Raw genomic sequence first — 15,993 nt, 5'->3', positions numbered from 1 at the left:
CTGGTTTCACGCTGATAAAAGATAAATAACGTAAAGTTCGTATTACAATGATATAAAGAAAAATTGCGAATGGAACCACGTATTGTTTTACTCAATAAACATGCCGCTAATGTAATCTGTTAACGAAAAAAAAAATTAGTTCACAATCACAATGAGACATAATCAAGTAATATTTCTTCCTAAAAACATGTCATATAAGGAAAAATAACCTTGTCTCATATAAGTCAAATATCTAGATATTCATTTATGCTAACTAGAAGCAAGAAAATTCTCTCAGAACTGCATGAAATATGGCAAAACAAACTCGTATTCGCCATCAGTTGATTTCCAAACCAAAACATTGGCCGCTTCATGGAATACTGGCTTAAATTTACTGTAGTATTTTATAATACAATAATATGAGAATACATACATACAGTATTATTAGATACAGTGAAGTAATGTATAACTTTTTAAAAGATTTATGGAAAAGGTGCATCTTTACTTTTTCTTCTATGCTTATCTTAATTTTCGTCCCTATGCCATCTACGTAGCAACGGCATCTCGAGCTCGTACGGTCGTACCTCAATTTTTTGCTCGCTTAACAAAGCAAAAAATTGACAGAGTTGCAGTTGTATTTTGTACTTCTATCCCATGGAAAAACAAACAAATTGCAGTGTTGCAAAATCAAATGTATACACAAGTTTTGTCTTTCAAAATCAATTTATGCAACAATTGCAAATATATTTTGTTATAAAACGTGATTCAATGATATAAATTAAAATATATTATTATTCAGACGCGACTGAACAACCTATTGTCTTCATCATGTGAAGGGCTGTAACAAAAACTTAAAATGGACATGCATACTACCACTGTATCATATTGATGTACAAAAATAAAAAAATACCTTGTAATACATTTTTCATACACATTTTAAGCATAAAAGCATGAAAACTTATGACAAAAAGCTGAAGTTTCATTAAGAAATGAGTTATAATTAGCTCCCAAATTAATAAAATATAACCACGTGAAGTCTTTGTAATGCATTTTTCGGAACAACGGCAGACAAGAACGAAAATGAAAAATCATCCTCTGATAACGTGGAGGACAGTTACAAAAGCTGCCTTAATTTGTATCATATTTATATACAGAAATAAAAATACCCTATACGTAATACATTTTCATACACATTTTAAATATAAAAGCATGAGCATTTATAAAATCGACACATCGATCAATAAATTTGCATTTTTTTAACTATATTTTGGGAAGAGAGGTAGGCAGCGGCTCACAAGAACAAACATGGATAAACATCCTCTTTGACAACTGGAGGGCAGTTTAAAAAGCTGCTTTTGTATCATATTGATGTGCAGAAATAAAATTACCCTATACGTAATAAATTTTCATACACATTTTAAACATAAAAGCATGAACATTTATAAAATTGACACATTGATTGCTAAATTTGCACTTTTTTTAACCCTCTTACGCCAATGGGACGTATTAAACGTCGACATAAATTGTCTGTCGGGTGCCGATTGGACGTATGGTATGTCGATAAAAAAAGTTTTTTTTTAAATTTGCGGAAAAATACTTATAGGCCTACCAGGCGAAAACTTTTGAATCACGCGCCTTGGGGAATGCTGGGAGCTCACGGATCAAGGCGCGCAAGTGCGAATTTCTTTCTTATCGCACTAAAAAGTATCAGTGACATATCTCAGAAATGATTTCGTCACTGACATAATTTTTGCACCATTTTATATTAGCCGTTACTTGGAGTATTATATATGAAAATGTGCGCAATTTCATGTAGAATACAACTAAAAAATACTCATGATTGTAGCTCTTATCAGTTTTGAATATTTTCATATAAATAACAATGTGCCAAAATTTCAACCTTTGGTCAACTTTGACTACCGAAATGGTCGAAAAATGCAATTGTAAGCTAAAACACTTATATTCTAGTAATATTCAAACATTTACCTTCATTTTGCAACAGATTAGAAGTCTCTAGCACAATATTTTGATTTATGGTGAATTTATGAAAAAAAACTTTCCTTACATCTGCGCGGTAACTCTTCCGATAAATTTTGTCGTTACATAAAGTTTTATATAGGGAAATGTACGCAATTTCATGCACAATACAACTAAAAACAACCCATGGTTGTAGCTTTTATCAGTTTTGAAATATTTTCATATCAATAACGATAAGTCCCAAAATTTCAACTTTAGGTCAACTTTGACTACCGAAATGGTTGAAAATCGCAATTGTAAGCTAAAACTCTTATATTCTAGTAATATTCAATCATTTACCTTCATTTTGCAACAAATTGGAAGTCTCTAGCACAATATTTCGATTTATGGTGAAGTTATGAAAAAAAAAAAAAATTTTCCCTACGTCCGTGCGGGAACTCTTCCGAAAAAAATCAGACATTTTTTTGTGCGATTGTCGTAATGTTTACACCGTTTTAAATTAGCCGTTACATAAAGTTTTATATGTGAAAATGTGCACAATTTCATGTAAAATAAAAAAAAAATAATTGAAGGTTGTAGCTTTTCTCATTTTTGAAATATTTGCATATAAATCACGATAAATAGAAAAAAAACCACGTTTGGTCAACTTTGACTCTACCGAAATGGTCGAAAAACGCTATTGTAAGCTAAAACTCTTACAGTCTAGTAATATTCAGTCATTTATCTTCATTTTGCAACAAATTGGAAGTCTCTAGCACAATATTTAGATTTATGGTGAATTAAAAAAAAAAAAAACTTTCCTTCCCTCCGCGCGCGGATTCTCCGCCGCAAATCTCCGTAATGCGTACGTTGCATTCTCGTAATATTTCCTTCGTTTCATATTAGGCGTTTCATAGAATATTTTTGAAATATTTGCATATAAATTAAAATATATATAAAAATGACATTCGGTCAAATTTAACTTGTCCAAAATGGTCGAAAACTGCAATTGTAAGCTAAAACTCTTACAGTATAGTAATATTCAATCATTTGTCTTCATTTTGAAACAAATTGGAAGTCTCTAGAACAATATTTAGATTTATGGTGAATTTTTGAATAAAACATTTTTTTATGTCCTCACGTTACGAATTCATGCATCATTTTGTGATAATATTTTCTCTGTGTTGCTTTGATCATTTTACAATGTGCTATATACCAAAATGATCATAATTTAGTGTACAACTTAACAAAAAAATTTACAGTAGGGCCTCGATAATCGCGGGGGGATAGGGCCCAGAACCCCCCGTGATAAGTAAATACCCGTGTTATCCTGGTACCCCCCCTAAAAATTGCTTTAAACTGCCTACTTTAATAATCAACCCACCCAAGACCACTTTCAGTGTTTATAACTGCCTACTTCAGTTCAAGCACCAAATATGTCTTCAACTATCACCTTAAACTAAATTCAAGACAGTTTCAAAGTTATTCTTTCCTATCTTCAATTTCCCCTTCATCAGATCAGCAAACAAAAGTATATTACCTAACAATTCCTTTCTATTTTCATGATTTGGCTGCTGCACCAAACTAAAAGTACATAATATATCTATTTTGTGAATGAATATATTTATGATAAAAAAACATGATTTACTGTAAAGATTACAGCACCCAACTATAATATTAATGTATAAACAGCAAAATACAGCAATAAAAATCTATTTTTGTCTTTTGTTTACGTTTAGAATCAGCTGATGGACGTTTATTACTGAAAGAATTACTTTGGAAAACAATTTAGTTGCTAAAAGAAACTAATTTATTAATGGAATTATTATTATTTTTAATTTTGTACATAATAGTTTATGATATGATACAGTAATTCATATTTCATTGAGAGAGAGAGAGAGAGAGAGAGAGAGAGAGAGAGAGAGAGAGAGAGAGAGAGAGAGAGAGAGAGAGAGAGAGAGAGCAGCTTGGGATGAGAGTAACTGTTGAATAGCTTGAGAGCAGCAGCTTGGGATGAGGGTAACTGTTGAATAGCTTGAGAGAGCAGCTTAGGACGAGAATACTGTTACTAGCTTAGAATAACATAATGAAATTTTTATTTTAAATATTTTTATGGTGATAAGAAATGAAACATGGATAGTGATAAGATATTCTTTTGTATACTGTTATAATGTGATAATTATTGAGTCAACTATAAAAGTTGTATTGAAGCACAGTTTCGTAAATCACAGAATAATAGATCAGTATTATAGTTTTTTTCTGTAAGTGATGAGAGAGAGAGAGAGAGAGAGAGATTTTGCTAATTACATTCATAGTATATGAAAATTTGTAAAATGAGCGTACAGTGGGGCCTCGTTATCCACGGGGGATAGGGCCTAGAACCCCCCCGTGATAAGTAAATACCCGTGTTATCCTGATACCCCCCTCAAAAATTGCTTAAAACTGCCTACTTTAATAGTTAACCCACCCAAGACATATCCCATGTTTATAAACTGCTACTTTAGTTCAAACACCAAATATGTTTTCAACTATCACCTAAAACTAAATTCAAGACAGTTTTAAAGTTATTGTACAAAATTCAGCCTTAAAAATAAATGTAGTATATGTACTAACTGTACTAATAGGTATGTAGGCCTACTAGCCTAGGGATTACAGCTAGAAGCCTACATACGCATGGTGGGCCTCTTTTTTTTTTTTACAAGGAAAGAGAGGATGAGTGGTAAGAGAACTATCAAAATATGTAAATCATATGGGTACTCACCAACAATCTATGTTGATAAAAGATGGCGACGATTTTGCAGTGCAATCCAGTTAATATATAAAACGAAAATGCCTTAACCAACAGTATGCAGCGAAACATCTCTTCCCTTCGTCACAACACGTTAATACTAGTATATTCCACGTAAAAACCTTCATCTGACCTTTAGGCGTCTTTCCCATAAGAGTAAAAGAATCAGGGCTTTTGGATGCCACATAATTAACTCGTTTATATGGGTACAATTTAAAGAACGCGCCGCACACCACATTTCATAACAACAACAAACAAACGTTTGTAGGCCAGTGTTGCCAACTGGGAATGGCAATTTCTTGCTAGATTTTGTTCCATAAAAGGCTAAAAAAATCACATACCGTATATACTCGAATAACGTGCAATCTCCCATATCGTGCAACCCCTAATTTTCACCAATAAACAGTGGTTTTGTGTTTTGTCATGTATCTCATGTATCATGCAAGTTCATAAGGTTGGTGGTTTTAGCCTGCTAATGGCCGAGTCATTCAGATGTGTGCTGATGCTAGTCAATTTACGGTAATTTTTTCTCATTAATCTCGAGAATTGAATAGAAAATCTCAAGATTAAAAAAAATCCCAAGATAATAAAATAAAATAAATTGTAAAAATAACACGCCTTGGAGTCCTTATCATTCTCTCTCTCTCTCTCTCTCTCTCTCTCTCTCTCCTCTCCTCTCTCTCTCTCTCTCTCTCTCTCTCTCTCTCTCTCAGGAATAAATACGTACGTACTGTATTTGCAGTAAAATGTGTAGACATTGTGTGCGTGTTTAAAAAAATGTGCAGTACACACACATTCCGATGTTTCGGTTTTGGAATTTTTCAGATTTCGGAAATGTGAGGTCAGATGCATAATCAAACAAACACCACTACTGCAGCAAAAACATTTTTTTCCCTTTATTTATGTTTTCATTATTGTTATTTATTAATTACAGTTTATTTAAATAAATATTATATATACTGTTAAATGAATGTGAGATAATTAAGATCACCTATAATAAAATAGTGGGAGAGATTTAATACCATATGTTCACTAATAGGTATTATTTTCAAAACAAACATTCCGGTAAAAACACAAAAAATATATGTACATAACAATCAAATATAATAATGTTTTGCAGTTCAACTTGTGAAATTTTTAACATAAGTATGACTATATAATATACCATATACGATCTTGAAGTTGAAGAGTCGTAAAATTCTGAGGATGGTCCGGGAAAAGGATTTGTACTTTGTGATTACGTATCGCTACAACACCATGTGGTATTTTCATACCACTATATTGATGACGCATCGCTACGACACACTGGTGTTTTTCATACCACTATACGTTAAAGTTAAAAACATGGCATAGAATCGACTTGCGACTTCGTTCACTTTGATATTTTTAACGATACAATAACTATCATTTTGTACTACTAAAACCATCTTCCCACATAAGTAATTTTTCGTAAGATATGTGTTGTTGCAAAAGCTAGCTTATACATAAAAGGCTTTTATAATTTAAGTCATCTTAGATATACATATGCACCCAAACTCATTGTGGGGAAATTTACTACTGTTTCCTCGGATATTGAAATACTTTAGCATCATTCAAACACTTTAATAATATAATGCATAAATACTAGGCTATACATATTTACATCGTATACAAATACTACATACAGTTATATACACATACTTTTATAATACAAAGTTAACAGTTATATACACATACTTTTATATACAAAGTTAATAATATGAATAGTGATCAGACGACAGCTGTGCACTGGACTACGTACGTACTACTTGGAAGATAAAACGAACAAAAATTTTGTTGTTGTTAGTCGCCGGGATAGATTAACATTTTTCCAGAGATTAAAAAGCTGAATTTTGTTTTGAAGGTATGTCAACCGCGATATTATATTATTGTTTTCACGAAGGAATAATTATATAAAGAAAATTATTGAGTAATTTTTGCCGTCAGCAGTCAGAAAATCACGAACATGGTAACGTTCAAACCTAGTGGCCATCCATGGCGTATGTCTATAAATAGAACAGAAGCAGAGGGCAGTCATTGGATAACAGATCTCCATGGCTACCAACCAACCAATCAGGTGTTAGTTATACTACTCTGTAATTTCTTAGAATGAACGTTTACACACACGAAGCTAACGATGATGTATGTGTTTTTGCATACAGTACGTAGTTTTAGTTTTTATTATTAGTGTAAGTATATTACTGATTTCATGAAGAATAGAATGATTCCTTCTCATTACTTTGAATGCAAAATGGCTTGAAGATTCTTCCGCAAAAGAAGAGAAAAAAAAATTCCTTAGAAGATGATATCTATTTACTAACGCGGTTGACATACCTTCAAAACAAAAATTCAGCTCATTAATCTCTGGAAAAATGTTAATATATCCCGGCGACTAACAACAACAAAATTTTTTTGTTGGTTTTATCTTCCAAGTAGTACGTACGTAGTCCAGTGCACAGCTGTCGTCTGATCACTACTCATATGATTAATTTTGTATATAAAAGTATGTGTATATAACTGTTAACTTTGTATATAAAAGAATATGTATATACTGTATGTAGTATTTGTATACGATGTAAATATGTATAGCCTAGTATTTATGCATTATATTATTAAAGTGTTTTGAATGATGCTAAAGTATTTCAATATCCGAGGAAACAGTAGTAAATTTCCCCACAATGAGTTTGGGTACATATGTATATGGTGACTTAAATTATAAAAGCCTTTTATGTATAAGCTAGCTTTTGTAACAACACATATCTTACGAAAAATTACTTATGTGAAGATGGTTTTAGTAGTACAAATGATAGTTATTATATCGTTAAAATATCAAAGTGAACGAAGAAGTCGCAAAGTCGATTCTATGTCATGTTTTTCCTAAACGCGTTGACTTAAAGGAGAACGTTATTTTGGTTGGTTATCACTGGCACAAACCCATAACAATGCAGTGTATGTATGATAATTCTAAACTATTATTCACTAACCAAAATAACGATGATATTTTGTATTGAAAATTAATGTTACGTATATTCCAAACATTATTACTACGTAGCATGAATAGTACTATAAAAATTTCGAAAGATAATCTTGCTGTGAACGCTACCAAACCATAATTTGATTTTCATATAAGTACGTACATTTTGTCAGCTGGCTGGCCTCGCATAGATAAAATTGATTTCACTGATATGGAATTACTCCACGAATAGCCTTTTTATTATGAAGATACGACGATAATATATAAAGGTAAAAATGCTTTTATGTATTTCGTTTACGCTTCGTCGCCAATAACAAACAGCAATACTTACGATAATCTATGACAATAGCGTTTGTATGACTTCATTGTTCAGAGAAGTTATATACGAATACTGCCAAAATAATAATGAAGTTCGAATTAATTTTAGCCTTAATGTTATTACTACTGTAATTACACTACCACTACTATTAAAATTTCTAAAAGTTTATCAAAACAAAAAATGTCGCTTTGAACGCAACCGTATACATACACCTTTTCACGTAAAGGTATATGCTTACATTTTGTGGCTGGCCACTCCGACGATAAGTTGAGTGCAATGATGTGGAATTATTCTTCGAATAGGCTATTATTATGAAGATATGACTATAATATATGATGGTAAGAATGGTTTTTATTACCTTTATTGTCAATTAATATCATAATGTGAATGTTTGTGTACGTTGGTGGTTATCGCACTGCAACTACGCTTAGCCTACCAATGAACTCGTACATAAACCTTGAATAGGCTATTTATTTCGAAGATAGGACACTATATATTAGGTGAGAATGGTTTTTATTACCTTTATTGTCAGTTAATATCATTATATGAGTCTTTAAATGAATGTTGGTAGTTATCGGACCACGGCCGAGGGGTAGCCTACCGAAAAACATCGCATACGCAACACAACAAACCCGTGATGCAGCGATTTCATACCAGTGATGTAACATGAGAACGGTCCAAGAAAAAACCCGTGGCTTAAAAAACCCGTGATTAACTGGATCCGTGAATACTGATCCGTGAATAAGCGATGCCCCACTGTATCCTAAAAATGCATTTAGTTATGAAAAGAAGAAGAAAACACAGTAATTAGTGAATCTTGCTCGTACCAACGAGACTAGGTTTGGTAACGTCACGGTGGTCATAGGTATTTTTTTCGTGATTGAATATACATTTATGATATAAAAAAATAGTTACTGTACTGCTTAGAGTACCATACTGGAATATTAATGTAATCACATCAAAATAAAGTAATCATTGCATGCTGTAAACATATAAAGTGTATTTTTGTCTTTTGAAAAATGCATTCCCCAAGGAATTATTCCTTGAAGAGGCTTTTTATTATGAAGATATGCCAATAATATATAAGATATGCGTTTTATTATGAATATATGACAATAATATATAAGGTAAAAATGGTTTTATTACGTTTACGCTTCGTCGCCGATCACAAACAACAATACATAATCTATGACAATTATCGTTTGTATGACTGCAGTGTTCAGAGAAGTTGATTATGTTATACCAAAACAATAATGAAGTTCGAATTGAAAATTATTGTTTTCCTAAATGTTATTACTACTGTAATTACACTACTACTATTAACATTTCTAAAAGGTCAAGAATGACAAAGGTGCTGTTAAGTGTAACTCAATGTTTACATTTCTGCTGGCCGCTCAACTACAAGTTGATGTCAATGATGTGGAATTATTCCATGAATAGGCTATATATTATGAGGATATGCCAATAATATATAAGGTGAGGATGGTTTTATTACCTTTATTGTCAGTTAATATCATAATGTGAATCTGTTCATGCATTTGCTGGTTATCGTAGCCGGACGAGGCTTAGCCTACAACGGACAAGCCCTCGATGCTGCGATTCATACCAGTGATATAGATTGAGAAGTGGTCCAAGGAAAAACCTGTGATTAACTGAATCCGTGATTGCTGATCCGCGACTAAGCGAGGCCCCACTGTAACTCATTAGCTTTAACCGTTTTGCTCACAGCGCGATTTGAATACAATTATATATGAAATTTTGTTTTTGCGCTATCATATATCGCATTATTTATATATGATAGTAATGATATTTTTTTTTCATATCTGATGGTTGCATATTAAACTTCAGGCAATGACAACAAAAGGAGCCAAAAATAAACTTAATCTTGAAAACTAAGCGCGCTGTGATTTTTTGAAAAAAATATTTTTTCCGCTTCCGCGCTCACTTCGAGACAACCCCCCCCCGGCATACGGGAGACCATTTTTTTTATACACCTTCGGCGTAAGAGGTCAACTATATTTTTGGAAGAGTGGCAGGCGGCGGCTCACAAGAACAGACATGAAAAAAACATCCTCTTTGGTAACTGGAGGGCAGTTTCAAAAGCTGCCTTTGTATCATATTGATTTGCAGAAATAAAAATACCCTATACGTAATGCATTTTCATACACAATTTAAACACGAAAGCATGAACATTTATAAATCGACACATACATAGATAAATTTGCACTTATTTAACTCTCTATTTTTGGCATAGATCTATTTTTGGCATAGAACAGCATCAGGGGCATATAGTTTACCTAATAACTATGTATTAACTCTCAATAAAATTTTTTAATATCATTTGCATAACCTGTATGGTCTAAACGGTATTTCTACAAATGTATGTACTCATTAGACAACGGCACTAGCGGCGCTGTTAACTGAAAATAGTGCCGTAAAAATACCTTAAAACACCGTATTTTTTTAATGAATATTTTTGACGACAGCCATAAAACCAATTCGCCTCTAAGTGATTGTGCCGTTAACCGCGGCCCGCCTATATATATACAAGCAAAAGGGAGATGTCATGAATTGTGGTAACTAAAGGGGAAGTAAACTAACAGAGCATGGATTGAAAGTTAGAGAGAATACTGGATGAGAGATTAAGAGAGATTGTAAAGATCGGGAAACAGCAGTATGGATTTGTGAGAGGAAGAGGGATGGTGGATGCCATCTTCATATTAAGACAGCTACAGGAAAAGAGATTAGAGGGAAACCAGGAGCTCTATTGTGCATTTATAGACTTAGAGAAAGCATACGATAGAATCCCAAGAGAAATGATGTTTTGGTGCTTTAAGGTAAAGGAAAATCCCAGAAAAGCTGGTTAGGCTGGTCGAGATGATATATAAAAGAACGAGCACAAAAGTGATAACAGCAGTTGAGGAAAAATAAAACTTTAAGTTAGTTTTGGATTACACCGGGGATCAGCATTAAGCCCATTTTTGTTTGTGTTGGTCATGGATGTGTTGAGTGAAGAGATCAGGAATGAAGAGCTGTAGACGTTGCATGTCGATAATCTGGTGATTACTGCTGAAAATGAGGATGACCTACAGAGAATGTGAATAAAACAGAGGTTTTGCAGAGCAGTAGGGAAGATAGAGACAGAATAGTAATACAAGCAAGAAGAGAAGAGGCTTGATTATAAAAATGGTAGAAAAGTTTAAATACTTAGAATCTACTTTAAGCCAAGAGGGAGGATGTTAGGCTGAATTTGATAGTAGGATAAAAGCTGCATGAGGGAAGTGAGAGAGGTAGCTGGAGTGGTGTGTGATAAGAAAATGCCTATCAAGCTAAGACCAATATTAATGTATGGAGCAGAAACATGGGCTCTAAGAAGAAAAGAGGAAGTAAAGCTTGGGAGAACAGAGATGAGAATGCTGAGGTGGATTATGGGAAGATTGCTGCCTGAGAGATTGGAAAATGATGAAATAAGAAGGGCAGGCAGGCTTAGCAAAGATTACAGAAGTGATAAGAGAGTCACAATTGAGATGGTATGGGCATCTGTTGAGGATGGATGACAAGGAGAGAGTGAAGAGGGCTTGGGAGGAACCTGTTATAGGAAGACAATTGAGAGGGAGACAGAATTAGATGGCGAGACAAAGTGAAGGAAGATATGGAGAGAAGAGGTTTGGTGGAGGACGATGCCTTTGATAGAAGGCAGTGGAGAAGTCTTGTGGTTTATCGTTGCTTCAGTGACAGTTCTTGCTACAGCAATTCCATGAACTGCTGTGTAGTCTCCAAAGATTGTTTCTGAGCTGATGCTTATCCAGGTTGTCTGATAGATGGTTTATACTGTACAGACATCATCCCTCTATGGTGATGAGGACTAGGAGAAGCAAGCCTTGACTTCTGAGAACTCATTACCTCTGGTCACCTTCACCCAGTGTACAGTTGTTGAGTTAAGTCTTAGACATCAGGAGGTGACATCCTTTCATCTGTGTACCCATTTACTACTGAATGTGACTGGAGTGTGGTGTTTAGGAAATGAGAAGCCTCCTTTGACTTCAGATATCATAAATAACTGGCTCTTCTTTCTAAGTCCTCAGAAAACATAATTGGAATTTTGATCAATACTCCTCAGAGTACCCAGAGTTGTGAACCTGGAGTCACTCAATCTATGTTTGTAGTTTTTAGTCAAAATAGGCTTCTTAAAGGAAAGGGTTTACATGAGTGAAGCAAAAGGTTGGTCATATTTATTTTTCTTGTCTTTTTAATTTTTTTTTCTTTACATCAACATTGGTTAACATTATCTTATAACTTCTGAATGATTTTATAGGACCATTAATATATATTTTTTTTTTATAGGTGGACCTCCCATTGCCAATACTCCAGGTGTGCGACCACCATACCAACGATTGGTAGGCCCCCAAGCACCTCCATCAGGTCAGACTGTTTATCATACACAAGGGCCTGCGCAAACATTGACCCGACCAGTGCGACCTCAAGGCGATCCAGGCATGCATCCTGGTAACTTGAAATACTTGAATTTTGTTGATCTTAAGTGTATTGTAGATTTTTGAACAATTATTCTAAAATCATTAGCACACTATAGGAAATTTTCATATTTTATGGTCTGTAAAGCTTACATGAATGCTGAAAAGAGTTGGATCTATGCATTGGTTTTATTGGCCAAATATTTCCAATTGAAACAGTCATTTTTGTAAGTGATCACTTAACATCCACTGATGATCGTGAGAAAATTGTAAGCTTTTATGTTGTGGTTACTTATTTCAGCAGGTTGGTTAACGAATATTTAAATGGTTGAATTAGGGATATTTGATGAATACTGCTTAAGACCTAGTCACAGAGAATGCAAAGCTATTTAAGAAACTTTGTGACTACTTCAGTTATTAGCAAGCAACCAATCTGATGTTACAAGGACACTACATGGACAGCTGTATTTGCTGTTTTTTTTTTTTTAATGCTAGTTTGCTAACAAAACGTGTGTGTGGCAGCAATATAGGATAGGCCACCATCGGGTCGTGGTTAAAATTTTGAGCCTACTGAAGCCACTGAAAGCTAGGTGGATATGTTTTTTATGGCCTTGATTATACGCTGTACAGAAAACTTTATTGCGCCAAAGAAACTAAGGCATAATTTTTATTTTTATTTTTAATTTTTTTTTAACTATATGTAATATGGTAGGTACACTACCAAATAGTACAGTAACATGGGTATCACTCTCTCATTCCTATTTTGCCTAACTCATTAAACATTACAGCATTGTGTAACAATTGTATGTACGTTGTACACAAAAAATAAAAAAGCTGACCCCATTTTTGTCTCTTGTACGTAACAATATTGTAGGTGCACTGCATACAGTACGCTACCAAACATGAGTATCACTTTTTCATTTTGCCCAAACCCATTCAACATTACAGTACTGTATAACACTTCAAATACATCTTACACAAAAAAAGCAAACTTACAAATATAAAAATACTTTTCATATAAGTAACTTACCAAGTAATTACATAGCTATACTTTTCCATGCGCGTGGCAGCTTAAATTTGAAATTTGTGGTGGCACTTCTATTGTTTTTGTGTAGGTGACTACCCCACCGACTATCGGGGTACAATGGGTACTACAACAAAAAAGAGAAAATCACTTCTTTTCTGCTAGCCACCATTGATACATCATTGGATGTTTGTAGCAGCTTTGTTTGGAATTTCTTCTCTTATTTTGGAAATATCCTTCCAGGATTTGATGATGTATTGACCTCTGGTAGCCTTTACAGCTTACTTTAGACAGTTTATTGTGATTTGTAACATTTAATGATGTCAGACTGTAGTTCCTCCAGCATTTAAGTATTGTAGGGAGGGTTGTAAAACCCTCTTGACTAAAGTAACTTAAGACTCCTGTACTATATGGTATAACTGCAGAGGACAAGTGTGTTTAAAGTACTAGTGGAAGGTATTAAAATTGCATTTAGAAAAGTCAGAGATAGGAAAAGAAAGGTGGCCTCAAGAGCCAAGATTAGGGCTCATACTCTAGAACCGACTCCTAATCAGAGTGTAGATGATCAAGTCATTCCTTCTTCCCCTGTTCTAGCCTTGTCCCCCATCCTTAAGTCTTCCTAATATCATCAACATTGTACCATCTACTCATCATCGTCTAGGTGCTCACACGAGTGCCCGCTGACTGCCTGTGCACTCAGCACCGGTTGCCAAGAGTTCGGTGTCAGCCGAGCACCCATCCAACTCTGGTTCACCTGCAGTGGGAGACTCGTCTTTATCTCACATTAAACAACTGTTGGCAGACATTTCAGGATTATACTCTAGGCTCCTGCTGAGGTTAAACCTTCCAAGGACTTATCCACATCACTGATCTCTCTTGCTAAGGAGGAGGAGGTAGTTCAGGAATTGGCTCCTGCGTACATTCTCTTCTGAGTTATGTTTTATTGACCTTTCCATCACATTTTCAGCCAGCTGCTCCAGTTTTGCCAGCCTCTACTTTCCTAATGATGAACCAAGTGGATTTCAGCTCTCATCTTCCCAAGATGGTCCTTTCTTCCTCTGCGAGGAAAGCTCTTAACGAGGTCGAAGATTGGCTTGCAATGAAAAGGGAGCAAGGGAAGGCCACTTTTGCCTTGCCACCGTCTAGATTGACAGCTAGGAGGTACTTGTCCTGTGCTACTGAAGAAAGAAGTTCCATCCCTGGTAGGCACTACCTCATCCCAGGGAGATTTCTCAGGCCTCATTGACTTGGCATGTTTTTCTGCCTTCTTTGTCAGCAAAAGCTGTGTTTGCTCCCTCGGAGTTAGACCACCTGGTAAAGCATATATTTAAGATCTTCAAAGTCTTCAGTTTCCTCGATTGGATGGTCTGGGCTCTTGCCAGGAAGATCGAGGACTGTAATGATTTGGCAATGGATCATTCTGCGGACTGACTGGGTGTACTGTTGTGTGCTGATAAAGCCATAAGAGATGGCTCTTCAGAGCTAGTAGCTCTTTTCTCCCTTGGAGTGCCCAAGAAAAAGGAATTATGGTGCTCTTTCACCATTAAAGAGTGATGTCAGTTCAGAAGTCTGCCTTACTGTATTCTACTTTGGATAAGCAGTACCTTTTTCCCCCCAATCGGCGGTTAGGGAAATAGCTACTGACTTGCAGAAAAAGTCTGCACAGGACCATTTGGCTCAATTGTCTAAGCGCCCCAAAGAATCCCTGGTAAGGGAGGCCCTCAACAAATTTCGGTCCCATCATAATGTTAGCCACTCAAGGAATGGTTCCCAGGCCTTCTGAAAATTCTTGCCAAGTCTGCCAATCCAAGTGGGCTGTCTTCTGTTGATGGTGTAGCGGTCATAACATCTTGTCTGCTAAAAATTATATACCTCAGATAGCAAACTTCCTCCTATTCTCAAGGACCTCCATGGGGCTCTCTTCATCCACCATCAAAGGCTATAGAGTAATGTTGGGGTCTGTATTCAAGCATAGGGGTCTAGATTTGGCTTCTAACCAAGATCTTAGTGACCTCATTAAGTCCTTTGAGACTTCCAAGCAAGCAAGAGCCGACTCCATATCTTGGAACATGGAGGTAGTTCTAAAGTAGTTAGTGGGCCCCACTTTTGAGCCTCCCCATTCCATGTCCTTTAAAAAATTGACAAGAAAACTCTTCCCCATAGGTGAGTGAACTACAGGCCACAGACATGCGAATTGGCTTTGCACAAGGAGACGCAGTCTATATTTTATGCCAGGTAAGCTGGCCAAAATTGAGATACTATCCAACCCTTGACCACACTCGTTTACCATTAAAAATCTTATGGATATCCTCGGTCCTGAAGAGGAGAAAAGGGTCCTTTGCCTGGTTAGGGCCCTCGGTTATTACATGGGTAGAACCAAGAGAATCAGGGGTCCTTCCAGCAATCTTTGGTGTTGTCAAGAATTCCTCTCGACCATTATCAAAATATGATTTGTCATTTATT

General features: G+C 35.2%; 1 protein-coding gene across 8 annotated transcripts in view; it reads left to right on the top strand.

The window, feature by feature from the left end:
* The window catches only part of LOC135206953 (histone-lysine N-methyltransferase 2C-like), a 307,132-nt gene that overhangs the window by 246,895 nt on the left and 44,244 nt on the right, over nt 1–15,993 (top strand). For all 8 annotated transcript variants that reach the window (XM_064238492.1, XM_064238498.1, XM_064238497.1 and 5 more), the window contains one exon: nt 12,379–12,540. In XM_064238492.1, coding sequence (XP_064094562.1) covers nt 12,379–12,540 — 162 coding nt within the window. The remainder of the gene's footprint in view (nt 1–12,378; nt 12,541–15,993) is intronic.

This window comes from Macrobrachium nipponense, chromosome 31, assembly GCF_015104395.2.
Source record: "Macrobrachium nipponense isolate FS-2020 chromosome 31, ASM1510439v2, whole genome shotgun sequence".
Taxonomy (NCBI): Eukaryota; Metazoa; Arthropoda; class Malacostraca; order Decapoda; family Palaemonidae; genus Macrobrachium; species Macrobrachium nipponense.
Note: the sequence above shows the minus strand (reverse complement) of the source record. Positions and strands in the feature narration are given on the sequence as shown.